Here is a 19,868-nt window from a genome sequence, read left to right as displayed (position 1 = left end):
AGGAATGCACTTGGTTGTACATCGCTCTGGATAAGAGTGTTTGCCAAATTCCAAAAATGCAATGTCATATGTGGTAGCCCAACATCATAATAAGACAGTTTATGTTTTTTTCCCCTTTGACTTGTTTCCCGTCTGTATGTCTCAAATATAAAAGAATCGATATTCTACCTCACCGAAATAAAGTTTATTTTAAAATAAGCTACCTCTTCTACTATTTGCCCATCCCAAGAAGTAACCATTGGTAGGTTGATTCTTGGCACGGATTTGGGGAGGGTCTCTGGTTCTTACTACTGTCAGTCTCTGGAGGGAAGTCCCGCCTAGACAAAACTACAATTGGCCCTACTTTCGCCAGCCGCCAAAGCTTTCTAGTAACTGATTGGTTCCACAATCTTTCTGTTTCGGATGGGTGTCCTGAGTTTAAGGGAGGGATTGTGTATGGCTTCCGGTTACTGGATTGACACACAATGAGGAGTTGGGAAAGCCGCTGTAAATAAATACAGTAATTGCAGAGGCCAGGGAATCATGGAGAACCAGGTAATGAAACGTCCCTGCTCCCTGGCTTGTGTTTAACGCTCACTACGAAGCGATAGATTGGGAGCGTGAGAAAATCACATGCCCAAAAGCCACAATGCCGTGATTGCTTGTTAATGTATCACTACTGATAAAAAAATGACACAGGGACGTAGCATAGCAAGGTAATGTTAACGTACTCTCGAGGAACACACACGCGTTGCTGGGAAGCTAGCTAGCTAGCTAGCTCCATAAAATTGTGGTGCCGTATCAGGCCTCGGTAGTTTGAAATGGATAGCGTTAGTGGCCAAGCGTTTGCAAATTTGACTCACTTTGAGGTGCGATGAGATGGGATTGCTGTTGATGCGAGCTAGCTAGCTAGTAACATTAGAACCTAGATAGTAGCTAACTTTATGGGTGCTAGTTTGCTAGTCTGTGATTGCATTTTCCAGGTCTTCACATTGAGATTAAGCTAACATAGTTGGAAAATTGATAGCTACGTTAGTTAGCTAGCAAGTTAGCATAGTGCTGGTAACGATATTGCAGGCCGGCGACAAAGATTGAAACTACAAGCGGGAACAGCTCTAAACTTATTCGTGATAACTGATTACCTAGCCAACTCATTTTAGTAGTTTCTAGTGGCGAGCAAGCTAGTGTTAGCTAGCTGTACAATTGTAGGCATATTGACAGTATTGTAGCTGGTATGCTAAATAAGTTACTTTCATTGATTCTAGTTGTAGAGGTAGGCTAATTATTTTATTCGTGCATATTAGCTGACTAGCTAGATGGCTAATTTGGCTAGCTGGTTGACATTCGCTTGTAAGTTGGTACGCTACATGCCTTGTATGGTGATTTGGCTAACCTAATTTAGGTACCGTTAACGCTATGTTTAGTAGAAATGAATCTTTGTTTGGGATAATTCAGTGCTGTGCCATGTTGACCATTGGATATTTTTGTAAATGGCACGTAGTTTGTTAGTTAACTTACTAACGTTAGCTATCTGCTGAGGACTCATTCGCCCGCCAGTTAATGCATTGCCTAAAGTCATGGTAGCCTTAAAGAATGTAGAAACTTGCATAGCTAGTTAATATATTGGCATGTGGAATGTTTCCGGCTAATTGAGTAGGCTAGTTTCCGAAGTTAACTACCTAAAGTGAATAACTGGTTAAAGAATCGTCAGCTAACTTTTTAGCGAACACTTAGTAACAAATGCCTGATGCAAGACTATCTGAACATGAAGCCGGGTAGAAAAGCCGAGAAACTTCTTGCCGGAAAAGACAAGGCTACAGTCGTCGTGCGTTCATTGGACCGTTCAATTAGTGGTGGGCGTTACGGTTCTCTTCAGAGACACGAATCATTTGACCCACTTCCCTAAAAGGATTCGGCCACAGATTCGTTCGCCACTTCCTTCACTGCTCTCGTTCTGACTGCCGCGAACGAGAGTCAGGCAGTGACTAGTTCTCACTTCCGATTCAGATTCTTGCTTTCGTTCACTGAATCTAGTTCCTACCGAACGTAAACGAGTTGTGCAGTGACTGATTCCGACTTCAGACTCTCGCTCATGGACTCGAAGAAAACTACAGTTTCAGTAGTGGCTGAAAACTCTAGGTGACTGACGAGAGAACCCAACTCGTTCATGCAGGCTCATTCTAACTGATTTAGTGGAAGACTGCTGACAAATGTCACATGTATCTGACCCCTTACAGTAGCATACTCTGCTCTTATGCTCTTCAGATGTTTTTGCAACATTTAGTCAACATTTAAACAAATGTATCTGGGCATGTTTTAGGCAATTTACTATTTGCAATTTACTGCTGGTTTGCAGTTTATTACATTACATTACATTATTGGCATTTGGCAGACACTCTTATCCAGAGTGACTTACAGTTGATTAGACTAAGCAGGAGACAATCCTCTCCTGGAGCAATGCAGGGTTAAGGGCCTTACTCAAGGGCTCAATGGCTGTGCAGATCTTATCGTGGCTACACCGGGATTAAAACCACCAACCTTGCGTATCCCAGTCATTTACCTTAACCACTACGCTACAGGCCACCTGTAGCTGCTTTAGCTGTCATTATACATTTTGTACAGATAACCATGTGTTCGTGACCCTCAAAATGACTATTTGAATAGTTTCTGTGTAAAGAGAACCTGCTAATAAACATTGTTCAGTTAAGATTCTAAATTGGTTGTTTTATCCTACAAGCAACAAAGTTCTTTGGTATTTGTAATTTGGTCATTACATTTTAGTGGGCTACCAATCAGAAATTCATTTTGTATGTCTATACAGATCGGTGATGCTATGCCATGCCTTTGCTCTGCTTTTAGAAATGACATACTTTGAATTCAAAGGGAATTTCCAATAGTTTTTAAATTTGGAAGAAAGTAAACATGCATTTTTATTGTGTGGCTCAGTGGACATTTCAAATTCAAAAAAACATTTATACTGGGCCTTTTATTCATTAGCATAATATAATATTGAGCATGGGTGCAATAATAATCTGTGTTCTTGAATTCAACAGCATGAGAATATTTGTTAGCCAAAGGCTTAAGAAGTTTTATTCTAGAGATAATCCACTGAGGCTGCCTGTTTCTGCCTTTTCAAGACCAGACACATTGGTTAGGATTTGCTTTTGTTACCAGAGTGGTTAGTTTTTTCTGCTGTGCCAGGATGCTCGGAACTCTACAGCAGCTTGCCTGAGGGTAGGTTCTTTTGCAACCCATTAGTCAGCTTGATTTAAAATGAAACCTCTGACATTCAGATAATTCATACTTAATTTACTTATCAGACAGTAAATAAATCCCAGTAATACAGTTTTTATTTTATTTACAGCAAAAGCACCGGTGAACGAATCACTGGACGAATCCTTTTAGGGATGTGGGTCAAATGATTTGTGTCCTTGAAGAGAACCATAACGCCCACCACTACTTGAATGGTCCAATAAATGCACGATGACTGTAGCCTTTTCTTTTCCGGCAAGAAGTTTCTTGACTTTTCAACCCGGCTTCATGTTCAGATAGTAGCAAAGGCCTGCCACAGGACTAAAAGCCACTGTTTTTCTAAGAGCTTATTTTCAAGCAATTTGCTTTGAAGCAAATAGCCAGATGGACCTGCACTGTTTTTAAGTGCAACATATCTAATTCATGTGCTTATAATTGTCTTTTTATTGTTTTGGCTGTGGTCCAACCTATTGGAGCATGCTTGTACAGCCTGTTACGAGAGTTCTGAAAATAGATTTTTACTATTTAATCGGTTAAATTTTGCTAGTTAACCAAACTGAAAATTCTGAAAGTGCCCATCCCTAGTATGAGTAAATGTGTGTTATGGATGGCTATAAGTCTGCATGATTGTGAAAGTGCAGGATTGCCCAACAGGGGTGTCATACCAAATGGGTAGATCCCTTATATGTAAACATTTACAAATACTGAGCAAAAAGAAACGGTAAGGTACTGACTATTTAGTCATATCCCATTGGAGTTTCATACAGTAATAATTTATATGCAGGCAATTAGTAGTACTCTGTTAGTGTTTGTGCCTGTTTGCATATAATATAGGGCATCTATCAGTTTGGTACTGCACACCTGTTCGGCATTGTTTTGGATAGCTGTGATGGTGAACAGTTTTCTGAGGATTGTATGAAAAGAAGCTTATGACGACTAACACGACAGGATTGTTCTTCATCAGAATGATGACAGTATCAAGAACTTTGAATCAAATAACACGTTTGTAACCTCCAATTGTGTTTGAAAGAAAGTGAAGTTCCTGGCAGCAAACGCTTTCAACTTCTGTTGGCATCACAATGGCAGCACTCTGCTCAAGGTCTGAGGACAGTCTGACCTATCGATAGAACAATAAATTGTTCAGCTAATTACCTGGAGAAAGGAAAACCAGGGCCAGATTTGGATTTGAGGTCCAGATTTGATGATGGCTGCCTTATTATGTTGGATGATTAAGGAAATCAGGATTCTAGATGCAAATTGGCCAAGTTCTGACATACTCATTCTTGCCAACGTCGTTGACCCAAAGTGTCTTCTGTGAACCTTAAGAATTATCATACAAAAAAGCCATGAAGTCACAGCTACTGATTTAAAAAGGCAATTCTTTGATTACTATACTTCAGCATTCAATTCCCTGTGGTGTTTGCATTCTTAACCCCCTGAAATAGCTGAAGAAGTAATTTGCGGCCACACAATCTTTCTTTCAATTGTCTGATCAAAAAGCATGTGAAAGGGAATGAGTCCAGTTGCTTACATGGAACTGGTACACAGCTTTGCTTTAGCTATCGAGAGAGAGCTTGGGCTATTCCAGCAGCAAATCACGTAGCTACTTATAAACAAAACGCAAAACTCCCAATAGTTTCCAAGTCGTGAAAGCATTCCTTTAACTGAGCTCACCATTTCAGCTTCAGAAAAAAAGAATCGGTTATTGATTCAGTTATTAATTAGGACCGGTGCCCGGTATTGCCAATGTATGGGTATTTCCATTTCAATTCAACACACTTTTGGACCGCATCGTCACGGAATGTAATGAGTTAGCAACCTGATTTGACCTCATAAGGAAATTACACTTGTTCCAGCTTATTAGTCGGGGAGATACGTTAACATGGAATGAACATGGAATTACCCGTATCTTCCAAAGCTGAAGTAGGCCTCCTGTCCCCTGGGATAGTGACTGGTGCCTTATAGGTTCAGTACTGACGTTCCAGTTGTTCCTTCCCACAGTGCACGGTGCAGGTGAAGTTGGAGCTGGGCCACCGGGCTCAGCTACGGAAGAAGGTCACCACCGAGGGCTTCACACACGACTGGATGGTGTTTGTCCGAGGCCCTGAGATGGGCGACATCCAGCACTTTGTGGACAAAGTGGTGTTCCGACTGCACGAGAGCTTCCCCAAACCCAAGAGAGGTGCGTCCACAGAGGCTGGCTGCTATTTCCGTGGTTCTGCTGCTGTCATGGCTGACACACAGCGCACCAAATAAACCTCTGCTTTTTAATAAGAAATTGAGTAACTATTAATGAAAGCACAGCACACACAGTGTTTTCTGTACGATGAGGGCCGATATTTTCACAAACCTTGAGGACAGACCTGTCATGAGTGAAATCACAGAGCTCTTTATCTGTGCAACTGCATTTAACCTGAAGTGCTGAATTAAAAGGCAGTACAATTTGAAGAGAGAGAAATAAATACGTTTGAAGGTTGTTTCACTCTTTCATTACCGTTTCCCTTCAATTACCGTGTTTATTTCCACTGTTTTAGTGGACACTCGGGGCCACACAGGTACAGTAAATGGGCTATAACCATTGTTTTGACTTCTTTATTTTTGTTTTACTGCAAGTCATTTTCTTGATTATGTAGTTGATCTACTTTCTGTCTCTGTTCGAGAGCAGTTATTGGATCATCTAATGTGTGGCTCCTTTTTTGTTTCCACAGTGTGCAAGGAGCCGCCATACAAAGTGGAGGAGTCTGGGTATGCCGGTTTCCTCATGCCCATCGAGGTCTACTTCAAGAACAAGGTGGGTGTTTGCAGCCAACCAAAGGCTTTTTTTGAGTTTCATTTTCATTTTCAGATTAATTCACTTCCTTTCCCTCACGAGGGAACTCTGCATTTGGGTTTTACGCACGTCACTGTGAAACAGGGTCATTTGTGAGACTCTTTCCATCTGCTCACAACTTTCTGTCTCGATCCCTCACGCTACGTCTCTGTTTCTGAGTGCGAGAATCTCTTTCGTTCCTCTTTACCGTGCTCTGCAGTTGTTGAATAAAAGGGCAGATCTGGATATTAACATAGCCTGGCATCCTAGTCCGCCATGGCCGTTTTTCCTCTGGGTTTTGCTTCTTGGACTGGATTGGGCTGGAATTGGCCAGACTGGACCAGGTTGTCCTACTTCATGGAAGTTTATTGGCGTAGAATGTGTGTTGAGGCAGGTTATCTCTTTCTTTGCCTTTCTGGTATCTTCCAGGTAGAATAGTGAGAAAGATGCTGATTGGACCACAGATCTCTCCATGGTTTTACCAGCACAATCTGCTAATGCAGGGGTGTCAGTTGGTTACTTGGGTCTGAATATGTGACTGGTTTTAAAGTGTCTATCCTTTGCCACATCTGTGGTCCCTGGCGGTCACAAAAGTGAGTTTTCACACTCCAAATGTTTTTTTTGTTTTTTTTTCCCCCACACACTCCAGTTTTGTTTGAAACAAAGCTATAACTAGGAGCTGAGTACTTATTTATAGAAGATGGTCACGTATGTTTTCTGACATGGTAATATTGAGCAACATATTGCACGTTCTTTGAAACACGCTTTTTGGATTTCAAATGCATCATCTCATTTGAATACGTGGCCTGCCAAGCAATAGCAACATTAGTGGAAAACAGCATACAGGGCAGCAATTGAAGAACTTAATCGCATTGAATAGATATTGCTACAAAAAGCAATTGTGAAAACTAGCAAATATGTAATTATTTTAATATGCAAATATGCTAATCTCCTCATGCCCTGTGTAACCTGGTTGCTGCTCCTGCAAATACCATAATTTAAGGCATTTGAGAATGTGTCTGTGCTCCCCTTGGTTTTTGTGCTTTATTGAAATCCTTCAGAATGAATGAAGGTTGTCAGGTGTTTGTACCTACAACGTGCAGGACTCCAGTGTGAGTTTTCTTGCCAATCAGTCATGGAGTCAGTTGATCATTAAGATGCACATAATATAGGCCTTTTCCCATTTTCAGACTGCAGCTCCATTCACAAGTTAATTTATTGAAATTGGCAAATTGATTTTGGAACAAAGTCCACCATACACAAGGGTTTGAGAAGCCGTGTTCTAATCATTGAATAAGGGAGGAAAAGTTTGAGGTCAGTGATAAACACTGTGCTTATTCAATAGGAAGAATGTGCTATTACATTTCAAACATTCCAGCTCTTGAACAGGAAGGTCACCCTGAACAGTTTTTCTGTGTTTTGCAACAGTCCTTGGGAGATATTTCCTGGATATAGCCTACCATGGGGTAGAATCAGTGGGTCAATTGCTGTGTGCTTAGCTGGTGTTTAAACTCCAGGCATAAACCTCTAGACCACAGAACTGTACTACAACAGCAAATCCTTATTTCACAGATTTGGTTAGCTGTTCCAGTTGTAATTCAGTTCTCTGGTCTGGAGTGGAACGTGCTGCAATGGACCCAACATATTTCAACAAGTTAACGTATACAATTGGCTACACTATAAAGGACATTGTTCTGTTTTACTGCCATTTCATTCTCAATCACCTTTTTTGAAGTATAACCTGTTGTTGATAGGCACTTTTAATATTGAATGAGGTATTATTTACCATCTTTTACCCTCTTACTGCTTTTAACTTTTGGTGGTTGTTGGATAAAAGGGAGGTTGGCTTTTATTTTTCCCCACAGCATGAGGGAAAGTGATTAGCGGTTAGCTGAGGCAGTCTGGGAGAGCGAAATGCAGTGCCAACCTGTCAATCCTCGCGGGCCGCCCCAACCATTGCCTGAGACCGAGGGGACAGACAGACAGACAGACAGACAGACAGACAGACAGACAGACAGACAGACAGACAGACAGACAGACAGACAGACAGACAGACAGACAGACAGACAGACAGACAGACAGACAGACAGACAGACAGACAGACAGACAGACAGACAGACAGACAGACAGACAGACAGGACACTGCGAGATTGCAGTAGGTGTGAGTGTGAGAGAGACATAGAGAGAAGGAGAGACAGGGCAGCGAATTGGTGAGTACAGAAGAATAATTTTTAGTATGTCCTTCATTTTGAGCATGTCCCTCTTTTTCTTTGTCTATATGTTTGCTTTTTCAAAGTCTTGCCTTTTATGGCTGACATATATATGACAGGGTATGCTGTTCTTTCCTGTTTCCTCTCTGAAATTTTTATTTCATGTACAAAGGTCACTTTGGCCATCCTGCAGGAATGCTCTTTCTTAGTGACAATAGAATAGTCACAAAGAATGTCACATAGTTGGCACCATGGAAATTAATCCTCATCTCACAAAATCCTTAATGTCAAATTCATTCTGCGCTAGGTGACGTACATGAGAGGAGTCTCACATGGATTCGTTGAAAATGAAATAGAAGTTTGACAAGTGCGTATTTCTACCGCATTCACGAAACGGTGATTTAAACTCCAATGTCCGCCTGTTTCCCCGGCTGCAGGAGGAGCCGAAGAAGGTGTGCTTCAACTACGACCTGTTCCTCAACCTGGAGGGGAACCCGCCCGTCAACCACCTGCGCTGCGAGAAGCTCACCTTCAACAACCCCACCCACGAATTCCGCCGCAAGCTGCTCAAAGCCGGGGGGGTGAGTGGGGGTTAGGTCTGTGGGCGGTCTCCCCGTCACTGGGGCTCAACATGGCCTTCAGGAAACTGGACTGAAATTGAAATTATGAATTGAAGGTGGCCATCGTGTTCTCTGAGGATTTTTCAATTTGTTGAAGTTTCTAGTTGAATCAACTGAAGTGAAAGGAAAGCCAGCTCTACTTGTGTTTGTTATTGCTGTAGTTAGTATTGCTGTTAGTGTTGTTGGTATGACTAGATTTTGTTTGCAGTATAGTGAGAATTGCAGTAGTTGTATGTGGGAGAGAGTGCGCAGGGCTGAACACAACAAAAGGCTTACTTCTAGGCATGTGTGCTATAGTTATGTACGTATATCTATTTTTTTCATAGAATTCGATTAAAAAGAGGTGAGACTCCCTCTGAACCCAATACGCATGCTAAAGGCTAAATAACAACTTGTGTTCACGGAGACCCAAGAATATAAATTGATTGAAATGACGAGGCAACTGTCAGGGCAGTCTAAACCAGTGCCGTTTTATGAGTGCATCCAAGCAGTTTTAGATTACCTAGTTTGTGTTGTGCCGTAATCTGCCTTTCTCTCCTTTTATCCCTCCTTTTTTCTCTCCTCGCACCCCCTCTCCCTACTTCCTTTTCCTTGCTGCTGTTTTCTTTCCTTCTCTCGCACTCTTCCTGTCGTCTCCTTCCCCATCAGGTGATGGTGGTGCCGGAGGGGGAAGAGCCTGTGTCCCGGCCCAGCCCTGACTACCCCATGCTCCCCACAATTCCCCTCTCTGCTTTCTCCGACCCAAAGAAGACCAAGCCCTCCCATGGGTCAAAGGTCAGCCAAGTGCCTTATATGACGTCTTAACCAGTACTATACTTAGTTTTATATATATATATATATATATATATATATATATATATATATATACAATATAAATGTAAATTTAAACACTAGCATATATTCTGAACTAACAACAATCAATTTAATAACAAACAACAAATCTTAACCCTGAACGCAGTTTTCATTTGTAATAATACATTAATACATACAAAGCCTAATCTTTCATCACCGTGCTAAATTATTTGCAATACACCTTCATATCATTCACATAGCCATTGAAACAAGAAGGTGTAACGTCATCAAAAAATAATTTCTAATAATTGAGAGTAAATAGTCATAAATGGATTTAGTTTTAATAATGTAGAGAAGTAATATAAAATGCAAGTGTTTATTGACAAGTTTTGCTCGATGGGATTGGTGTCTTGAGCAATGTATGATGGAAAAAAAGAATAGGAAGCAGAACTGATTTTTTGTAAGGAAACCTTAGGTCAATGGGAGTCAAAACTGAAACTAAAAGGGGCTACGCTTCTAATGTTCTGAAGTGACCTCATGGCTCATGGTTAACATTAGGAGACCATGGAGACGTAACCATGGGAAACGGGCACCCCGGTCCTCCCACGGCTCAGTCTTCAATCCTGAAAGGGGTCAGGTTTCGGCTAAAAATATTTTGGTCGGGTGTCAGAAGGCTAGCATTCTATATAAAGAAAAAGGTCAGTGTCGAATTTTGACTTTGGCAGGGCAGCCCAGGTCTTTCCTCTGTAATTATTCTATATTTTTCTTTGTGTTTGTAGTTTTTGTGTACCTTTTGGCTTTCTGTTTGGACTTCTCACTGTGAATTTAAGCTGGGCAGTTTAAGCTTTGGTTTGAACTCTGTGTTTTTAGCTGGGGAAAGTTCTGGAACCTACCACTCAGTCTGGCCTCTTGGACACCTGGTCAAATTTAATTGGCCAGATAAATTGCCCACCCTCCCAATTAGTGTTTTACGATTGTTGTGGTGTGGAGGGGCTTTGAATTGGGTGGGGGCTGGTATGTCACCTAAACGGACCACTGTGCCCACAGCCAGCTTAATCACCTAATAGCAGTGTTTAGTTTCGGGTTACACTTGTTGTAGAACAGTTTGATATTTGTATTTGTTTCATTTGGCACAGTCCAATTTTGGCAGTAGTGTTGATTACATTCTGACGCTATCCCGCATTACCATACGAAAGCAAGTGCCGTAACTTGATACTTGTCAGTCTCCGGATCCAGTATTCATTTCATGATACTCGCAAGCTCAGTTTTTCTGTAATGTTAGTAGACTGAATGCAGGAAGTCAATCAGGTTGATGCATGTAGTGGATCTTGATTGTAGGTTGTTTTGGTGAATATATTAACTGGCTTTAAAAGGTTTATGACCGCACTACTATTAATTGAATGGAGGAATACCTCATGCTCCTTCCTCACTGTTAGATAAAAATAGCATGAAGGTGTTGCAAGTGTTCCCTGTAAAGCCAGCAATGCTGTAGAACAGGTACACGAGAAATGAATGTGTCTAAGTGTAGTTAATAGAATGCATTGGCGTTGTTATTTGAGCATGTCTTTGAGTGTGGGAGCAGTGTTTTGGGTGTACGGTAGCTGTGCTTGACTGACCCCCTTCCCCCCCTCAGGAGCCCAGTAAAGACGGCAGCGGAGCGAGCAGCAAGGGTCCGAAGCCTCACAAGCCGTCCAAGGAGCACCGCGAGCGACCACGCAAGGACTCGGAGAGCAAGGCCACGTCTAAGGGCGAGGGCGACCGTGAAGGAGGCAAGCCGGCCCGCGATCCCTCGTCATCTTCCTCCTCCTCCACCTCGTCCTCCTCCAAGAAGACCGCCGAGGTCAAGGTCAAGGAGGAGAGCAAGGCCCCGCCCAAGGCGGCCTTCAAAGAGCCCAAGCCCACGCTGAAGGAGGGAATGTCCCCAAAGGGAGGGGGGACCGGCGGGGGCGGGGGAGGTGGAGGGGGCGTCCCGGAGCCGAAGGCCCCCAGCAAGCGGCCCTCGTCCATGGAGTCCCCCAAACCCAGCGTCAAGAAGCCCAAGAAGGGGGCCCCTGAGGGGCCCAAGGGCGGCGGGGGGTTCTCTGGCACCTCCCCCCGCATCTCCTCCTCCTCGGCAGCGCCGCCCACCTACCCGGACAAGAAAAGCGCAAAGAGCAAGCGGCGCTGGGTCAAGGTGAAGACGGAGACGGCGGATATGCAGGAGGCGCAGGAGGTTAAGGAGGCCAAAAAGCCGCCCGAGTCTGAGGAGTCCAACTCCGAAGACGAGGCCTCCTCCAAGTCTGAGGTGAGACACTCCACTGCCCTCCCTACTGGTTTACATGCGTGGTTTACTTTGTAATGGAATACCCACGTTTTTCATCAGCCCAAAGCATCTGGCAAAGATTAATTCAGTCATTCAAGTCAAATTCATTACAAACCAACTGTTGACTTGTGTTTGAGGTATGTGAGTGACTTGCAAATTCTGTCTCCCCCAAAAGCAATCGGCTCCCTCAAGCCCCTCCAACTCCACCTCCAGCTCTGACTCCACCTCCGACTCCGACTTTGAGCCCTCGCAGAAGCAAGGCCAGGGTACGGTGGGTGAGTGGTGAGTGGTGAGTGGTGAGTGGTGAGTGGTGAGTGGTGAGTGGTGAGTGGTGAGTGGTGAGTGGTGAGTGGTGAGTGGTGAGTGGTCAGTGGTCAGTTGTCAGTTGTCAGTTGTGAGTGGTCAGTTGTGAGTGGTCAGTTGTCAGTTGTGAGTGGTCAGTTGTCAGTTGTGAGTGGTCAGTTGTGAGTGGTCAGTTGTCAGTTGTGAGTTGTCAGTTGTGAGTTGTCAGTTGTGAGTGGTCAGTTGTCAGTTGTCAGTTGTGAGTTGTGAGTGGTCAGTTGAGAGTGGTCAGTTGAGAGTGGTCAGTTGAGAGTGGTCAGTTGAGAGTGGTCAGTTGAGAGTGGTCAGTTGAGAGTGGTCAGTTGTGAGTGGTCAGTTGTGAGTGGCCTGTTGTGAGTGGCCAGTTGTGAGTGGCCAGTTGTGAGTGGCCAGTTGTGAGTGGCCAGTTGTGAGTGGCCAGTTGTGAGTGGCCAGTTGTGAGTGGCCAGTTGTGAGTGGCCAGTTGTGAGTGGCCAGTTGTGAGTGGCCTGTTGTGAGTGGCCTGTTGTGAGTGGCCTGTTGTGAGTGGCCTGTTGTGAGTAGTATCCGTGACCGCCCCCTTCTCTCAGGTCCCTTGCGCTCCATGGTTGAGGACCTGCAGTCAGAGGAGTCAGACGATGATGACAGCAGCTCGGAAGGGGAGACGCCTGTCAAAACCAACCCGCCCAACCGTGACTCACGGTCAGTCTGTCACTCCCACACAGCTGTCCACAGGAATGCACCAGCAACAGTTCTATAAATACACAGACCCGCGGCCCCAAACAAGAGCATCTGAGTCAGTGTCACGGACAAACCTTGTAGGAACAAACATGCATAGTCAGTGGCCACTTTATTAGGCGCACCTGTAAACCAGCCTGTTAATGCAAATATCGAATCAGCCAATCATGTGGCTGCAACCCAGTGCATAAAAGCATGCAGACATGGTCAAGAGGTTCAGTTGTTCAGACCAAGCATCAGAATGGGGAAGTGACTGTAACCATGGAATGATTGTTGGTGCCTTACAGGGTGGTTTGTTTATCTCAGAAACTGCTGGTCTCCTGGCATTTTCACACCCAACAGTCTCTAGAGTTTACCAGGAATGGTGCAAAAAACATTTAGTGAGCAGCAGTTCTTTTAATTAGAGAGGTAAGAGGAGAAAGGGTAGAGTGGTTCAAGCTGACAGAAACAACCCAAATGTGTTACAACAGTGGTATGCAGAAAAGCATCTCTGAACACGAACACGTCAAACCTTGAAGTGGATGCACTTTAGCAGCTGAAGACCAATAAGTCAAAAAAAGTTTAATGAATTAAGTCAAATGGAGGGTGTCATGGTAAAGACTCGGGAGGTAAGCGAGGCTCGGGAGGTAAGAGAGGGTTAAATTCTGCCATGGGTGTGTCAAAGTGTCCCTGAGCAAGACTCCTAACCCCCAATTGCACTGGTTGGTGCCTTGCATGATAGCCAATTAAGGCTTTGGATAAAGGTGCTATATAAATGCCGCTAACTGATCGGTCCATCGCTCCTCCTCAGTTTGAGCCTGGACAGCGAGAGTGACAGCAGTGACGGATCCCACCCCCTGAGTCGAGAAGCCCCGCCTCCCCTACAGAAACACATCAACAACAAGGTGAGGCCCGGCCCCTGCTACAGAACCACACCTCCAGCACAGTCAGAAGCCCCGCCCCACTGCAGAAACTACTAACAATATGAGAGTCTCTACTCTCTGCCCCCGGCACAGAAAGGTCTGCAATGTGATTGGCCGACAGCAAAGCGCAGAAGGATTTGGAATGGGGGCGTCCAATCGTGCCATGAAGAGCCGAGAGTATGTAGGTTTTCATTCCATCCGATCACTGCACCAGCTGGTGGGAATGAGCCTGCAGACTCTCTGCCCTCCATAGCACATGACTGGGCAACCCTGGTTTTACCTGGGATGTTGTCCCTTCCTCTCCCTCTCTCTCAGCAGGTCTCTGGGAGAAAGAGTCCCGACCCTTGCACCAGGCCAGAGAAGATGCTGAAGAAAGGGTACGACAAGGTAGGAAGGGTAAATCAACCTTTATTTACCTTTTATTTCCTGTTTCTGTGCACCAGTTTTGTAAATGTGGCTGCAAATGCTTGAGGCAGCCGTATGCTATTAGCATTAGCATGGCCTATTACTTAATAATTGGAACTCTGGATTTAAGATGCCTTGTTTGACTGAGCTTTCCTGGTCCTGTCTCAACCAGGCTCCACCTCTCCCCTCTCCCCAGGCGTACACAGAGGAGCTGGTAGACCTCCACCGCAGGTTGATGGCCTTGAGGGAGAGGAACGTCCTACAGCAGGTTAGAGCTGGCAGCTGGGCAGGCCCGGTTAAGTGTATGTGTGTGGTAGGGCAGTGTAGTGGTCAACATACTGGGCTTTTATACCTCTTCATATCCCAGGTTTAAGAAATGTGTTTTATGTTTAATCAAGTTCACTTTGTCTAACAGGTCAAACGACCTGAAACCAATTAGTGTGACAAATATGAAAAAATAGAGGAAATCAGGAAGGAGGCAAATACTTTTTCACAGCACGGTAGTTAAACTGCTTACATTTTGCCTAGCCTATATTTGGAGACTTCCTGATGTTCAGCAGTAGATGAGCTTTGGGTTTATTGGTGGTGTCATTGCTTTTTCTCATATACAAGCAATTGAAAGCATCGTAGGAAGGATTTGACCATTTAAACATGACTCGTCTCTTGTATGTCTGTCCTGTCAGATTGTGAACCTCATCGAAGAGACCGGCCACTTCAACGTCACCAACACCACCTTCGACTTTGACCTCTTCTCGCTGGACGAGTCGACCGTCCGTAAACTACAGAGCTACCTGGAGGCCACGGCCACGTGACAGGAAGTGCCCTTCGAGCTGAAGAGTCTTCTCCAACTCCGCTATCTCCACCAAGACCCAGACGGGGCTGTGTGAGGGGTGCTGAGAGAACGAGAGGACTCGGGAGAATGCCCAACGACGCGGGACGGACAATCGGAGCCACAGAGAGGGACAGGAGAGGACCAAGAACGATACAAATGAAGCGGTCTTCGATAGGGAGGCTGGACTGCCAGACTGGAGGAAAGTCGCACCTGACCTCACCCCCCATCCAACCTTCTTCCACTCTTACTCCTCTCGGAACCACCCTCCCGTTTCTTTTTGCACGCTTGTTTTCGGGTAGAGCAGCGATACTTTGTATACTTTGCACCAAAGCTTGGGTGGCAGCTGTGACGGTTGTCCTGGTCCTGACACCGGGAGCAGTACCTGCCTCCGGGCTCTCCACCTTTCTCTCCAGTCATCATATCCTACTGCATTCAGTCTTTTTAAAAGTCTGGAGCTTTCTCCTCTGCCCCCTCACCATCCCCTTCTCCAACTCCTTCCTGTCCTGCCTCTATCCCACCCACCCATGGCATCATGGGTACATGCAAGTGATTCCTTTGCAAGGAAGGAAGAGGAGGGTGGCATTTCACTCATTTTATTGCTGTTTTGAGGCATTTTTGTCTGCCAAAATGGATACGGTTAAGAGTTGTGAGACATGAATGTACTTTCATTTTGTTTTTATACAATTTTTTTATTCGGCTCACAAAAAACCGGCCCCTCCCTCCCTCCTCAGTGCCTTTAGGAACCATCGCTTTATCTTTGAGGAGGGGGTTTGTCTGTCACTTGGAAAAACCGGGACCCCCCTCCAGCTGCAAGCTGGGGTCAGAATATTTTTGAGACCGGAGAAGAGTTTGGGAATTGGGGTTCCTCTTATCTATGGCGGAGGGGTCCGGACAGGCCTTCAGAGGATGGGGCTGAAGCCGATTTCTAATGCGTCCAACGGAAGGTAGTTTCAAAGCTGGTTTCTTCAGAATGGATCTTCATCAGTTGAGACCCACTGGAATGCTGCGTCACACAGACCTTGTTTTCTACAGTCCTTTTAAGTACACACACACTTGTTCAGACAGCCATGACCGAACCCACTGTGGCTCGTTGGTCGACCCTTTACACTTGAACCTTGCGCCCCCCCCCCCCCCCCATGTGTACGGTCTATGTGAAATGCCTATTTATTATGACGTTGATAGCTTTAATGGTAGAATCCACTCTATTGCTAAGCTAGCGGTGAGCTGTCTTTCCTGGATGAGTGGAGAGTTGAATTCAAAGCGCCTGTCTGAAACGGAGAAAGCACATTTGCCACAGCGCCTGGCTGACCCTTTCATTCCTTGCTGGGGAGAAGATGGGTCACAAACTGATCTTCCCTAACGACCATTTTTCGGAGGAAAACCCAACTGCAAAGCGCAGGCGGGGGAGCAAACGGTCGCATTTGTGTTCCTGTCCATAATTGCGTGCATGAACTTTTAAACTCCAGAGCCTGAGTCCGTAAACTTTGACCTTTGACCCAGGCGCTCAGCACATCCCTTGTTTGTAAACGAATGGGAACCGAAAGGGGTGGAGGAGTGGCCCTCGACCCCCGAGTGAAAAGCCCCTCCGTCTACTGACGGTCCGTTTAATTTATATACCTCTGCACTTTTGTGGTTGTGGCGACTTCAGTACTTATGGAATTATCTAAACTGTATTTTTAATGATTTTATACTATATTTCCATGCAAAATAGTATTGATTTTTTGACTACCTTTTTAAAAAAAATCTATTTAATTGTTCTAGTATTTTTATTGGCATGTTATGTCATACAAAGAAACACAGCCCCCAGCTCTGTGTAGGTTAGCCTTATTGCATTCTATTATTATTTTTTTTATTTTTTTATTTTTTTTACAGTTGGAACTAGTATTTCATTTATTTTATTTTTTTTAACAGTCGGACACTACGCAACAGGTTTCATTTTGGAGGGCTTGTATTCCTTGTACGATAAACTGACTCGGTTGTCGTTTTAGGAAAGCATGTAGAGCAGACTGAATGTGTGCTTTTTAGATTGTTACTGAAACTTATGTGTGTGTCGAATATTTGAGTGTTTTTACTCAAAGTATGTGGCACCCTTTTATTTGTTTGTACTCTGTGAGGTATGGTTACAATGCCCAGGCACTAAGTCTCATTCCCACATTTCTTAAAAACGTTTCTTGGGATCATTCCAAGCTGTTTCTGACCCCCTGACCCCAAGCCCTAAGGACAAAAAAATGAACATTGCCATAGGAAATCAGAATGGTGGGGTAGAACAAAGAATTTCAGCTTGACGTGTACAATTTGCAGTGGATGTACAATCGCTGATTCCGTTCGGGTTACGATGTGGAGATGTGGGAGGAGACTACTGTGCTGGTGGGTGTTTTGTGTCTACTGGGGAGGGGCGGTATTTACCAGGGGTTTTGGAATGGTTGTGGGTTCCATGGCAAAAACAGAAGTTCAAATTTGGTATCGTGAGTTTGGTATTAACTTAGCATTTCGTGCCACCATGTGGCCATACAGTGCAGGTTGTAACCAGAACTGTAATTTTTATTTTTGAATCATATTATTAATAAAGTCAGTGAGTACTGTCTGCCCCTTGTCTTGGTTCGTTCACTCTGAACTTCAACAGCCCCTAGCGACTTGTCTTTAGCCTAGCAGGGGTGATAATGAGGTCAATTCGGCTTTATTTATAAACTTAATTTAAAAACAACTGAAATTGACCAAAATGCTGAACGTTAAATAAAAACACATGGGACGTGGGGACACTGTTGCTGAAAACTGTCACTAGATTTCTCTGGCCGAAACTCCTGTTTGTACATAGTTTATTTTTCGTACTGTTGAGTCTTTTTTAATTTTTTTTGTTTTTGTTTTATGGTTGCTTGACCAGAACATATTGTATACAGCATTTATTTTTTAAAATTACATTACATACAGTAATGGCATTTGGCAGACCCTCTTATCTAGAGCGACTTCCAGCTGATTAGACGAAGTAGGAGACAATCCTCCCCTGAAGCAATGCAGGGTTAAGGGCCTTGTTCAAGGGCCCAACGGCTGTGCGGATCTTGTCTTGTTGTGGCTACATCGGGTATCGAACCGCCGACCTTGCGGGTCCCGCTGCCACCATCACATGCAGCACACATTCCCCAACATTCACGGTCATTTCACACAGGAAATATCTAACCTTAACCAAGTCAATAGTGATATACAGTTGTGTTCAAATAAATAGTGCGTTAAAAAAGTGAATAAAGTGCTACTTTTTTAATAGCTTTTAGTTCCATATTTCAAATGTAGTGGAAACATTACACATTCAATTCCAAATCAAAGCATTAGCTAATTTTGTCAAGTCTGCGTTACTCTTTTACAGGAAGCAAAGAAAAGGAATATTGATCTGTTCCAAAGAATGGCAGTGCACTTCTTTATACGTTTTCTCCTCTCCAATCAACTTTTTGACCAAATGACGTTCCACCGAGCAATGTTTGGAACGGCCCATTTTGCTTAGCAATTCAGAAGGAACTATTTGACAACAATGTGTGAAACATTTGCTTCCCTTCTTCCTTAATAAAGGATAATTAATGACACCTGTTTTTTCACAGAATGAATTAATTCTCTAATTAAACTCCACACTGCTAATATTTTGAACAGGGCCCTTCAATGAATGAGTCAATTAGTCGGAACAAGCAGCGTGCATGTCATGACAGTTGGGTCTGTTGTTTTTCTATTACACTACTACATCTACAAGTAAAGTATTTGCCATGCAGAAATATCACTACTACTAATAACAGTGGTTCATCTGGTTACTGATGTTGTACTGCTATTTTCTTGAACACAACTGTCGTTGCATATGAACAAATCACTTTAGGGCTTTCAAAGGTACACATGGAGAATCATGGTTTCCGCACTTCTCTATACAAGCTCTCCTCTGTAGCACGTTGCCAGTTCTAAAGAAGGTATGCCACAGCAATCCTCTGGCTTTCTTCATATTCCTGCACAGTGTTATAAGTTGTACAGTAATATATATTTCACAGCTTTACATTTTGGATTTATATAAAATGATTAGGCTTTCTACAAGATGAAGACTAAAAATAAACGTTTGTTTACATTACATTATTGGCATTTGACAGACGCTCTTATCCAGATTTTTTGTAGATAAGCTGGGGAAGACCCTTTAACTGCTTGGAAGGCTAGCACCAATGTTTTGAATTTGATGCGAGCCATGACAGGCAGCCAGTGGAGGGAAGTAAGCAGGGGGGTGACGTGTGAGTATTTGGGAAGGTTGAAGACCAGATGAGCTGCTGCATTCTGGATGAGTTGGAGGGGTCTGATGGCGGACGCTGGGAGGCCAGCCAAGAGGGAATTGCAGTAGTCCAGGCGGGACGGAACCATCGCTTGGACCAGGAGCTGGGTCGAGTAGGGGGTGAGAAAGGGGCGGATTCTCCGTATGTCGTATGTTGTTTTCCTAAAACATTATCCTAGACTTATTAAACCTGATAGACATACAGTGGGCTCCAGAATGATTGGCACCATAGATGAAAGGAAAGGCTGTATTCACTAAACACAGATAATCTAAATGGTATGTTCAATGATATAGGAAAACTATACTTTTATTTAAATATATTCTCATGTTTCGAAGTAGTGTTTTCTGAAAACAACAGTTATCAATTATTAAAGACATTAATTAAACACAAAAGCCTTTCCTGAATACAAGAAACAAACTCCCATGCGTCTGCAGTTTG

At 43.9% G+C, this 19,868-nt stretch overlaps 1 protein-coding gene across 11 annotated transcripts; it reads left to right on the top strand.

Moving 5' to 3' along the window:
• Window positions 1-426: 426 nt before the first annotated feature.
• On the top strand, window positions 427-17,725 carry LOC133129480 (protein ENL-like). 11 transcript variants are annotated; one of them, XM_061243607.1, is made up of 12 exons: window positions 427-534; window positions 5,233-5,413; window positions 5,940-6,022; window positions 8,688-8,831; window positions 9,519-9,644; window positions 11,296-11,946; window positions 12,140-12,230; window positions 12,855-12,966; window positions 13,793-13,886; window positions 14,223-14,300; window positions 14,506-14,577; window positions 14,993-17,725. In XM_061243607.1, exons 1-12 carry the CDS (start codon window positions 523-525, stop codon window positions 15,119-15,121), a joined length of 1,773 nt encoding a protein of 590 aa, XP_061099591.1. In that variant the 5' UTR covers window positions 427-522; the 3' UTR covers window positions 15,122-17,725. The 11 variants fall into 11 exon arrangements, with proteins under 11 accessions (XP_061099591.1, XP_061099592.1, XP_061099589.1 ...); XM_061243608.1 differs by having other exon boundaries at window positions 14,220-14,291; XM_061243605.1 differs by having other exon boundaries at window positions 14,220-14,300.
• The last annotated feature ends 2,143 nt before the right edge of the window (window positions 17,726-19,868 follow it).

The sequence above is a fragment of the Conger conger genome, chromosome 5 (genome assembly GCF_963514075.1).
Source record: "Conger conger chromosome 5, fConCon1.1, whole genome shotgun sequence".
Lineage (NCBI taxonomy): Eukaryota > Metazoa > Chordata > Actinopteri > Anguilliformes > Congridae > Conger > Conger conger.
The sequence above is the reverse complement of the archived record's forward strand: the minus strand, read 5'-3'. Positions and strand labels throughout refer to the sequence as shown.

Coding starts and splice junctions, on each gene's coding strand:
- LOC133129480 (XM_061243598.1), top strand. Junction 11,947..12,139: donor AGGCCTCCTCCAAGTCTGAG/GTGAGACACTCC, acceptor CTCCCCCAAAAG/CAATCGGCTCCCTCAAGCCC. Junction 13,887..14,219: donor AGAAACACATCAACAACAAG/GTGAGGCCCGGC, acceptor CCTCTCTCTCAG/CAGGTCTCTGGGAGAAAGAG.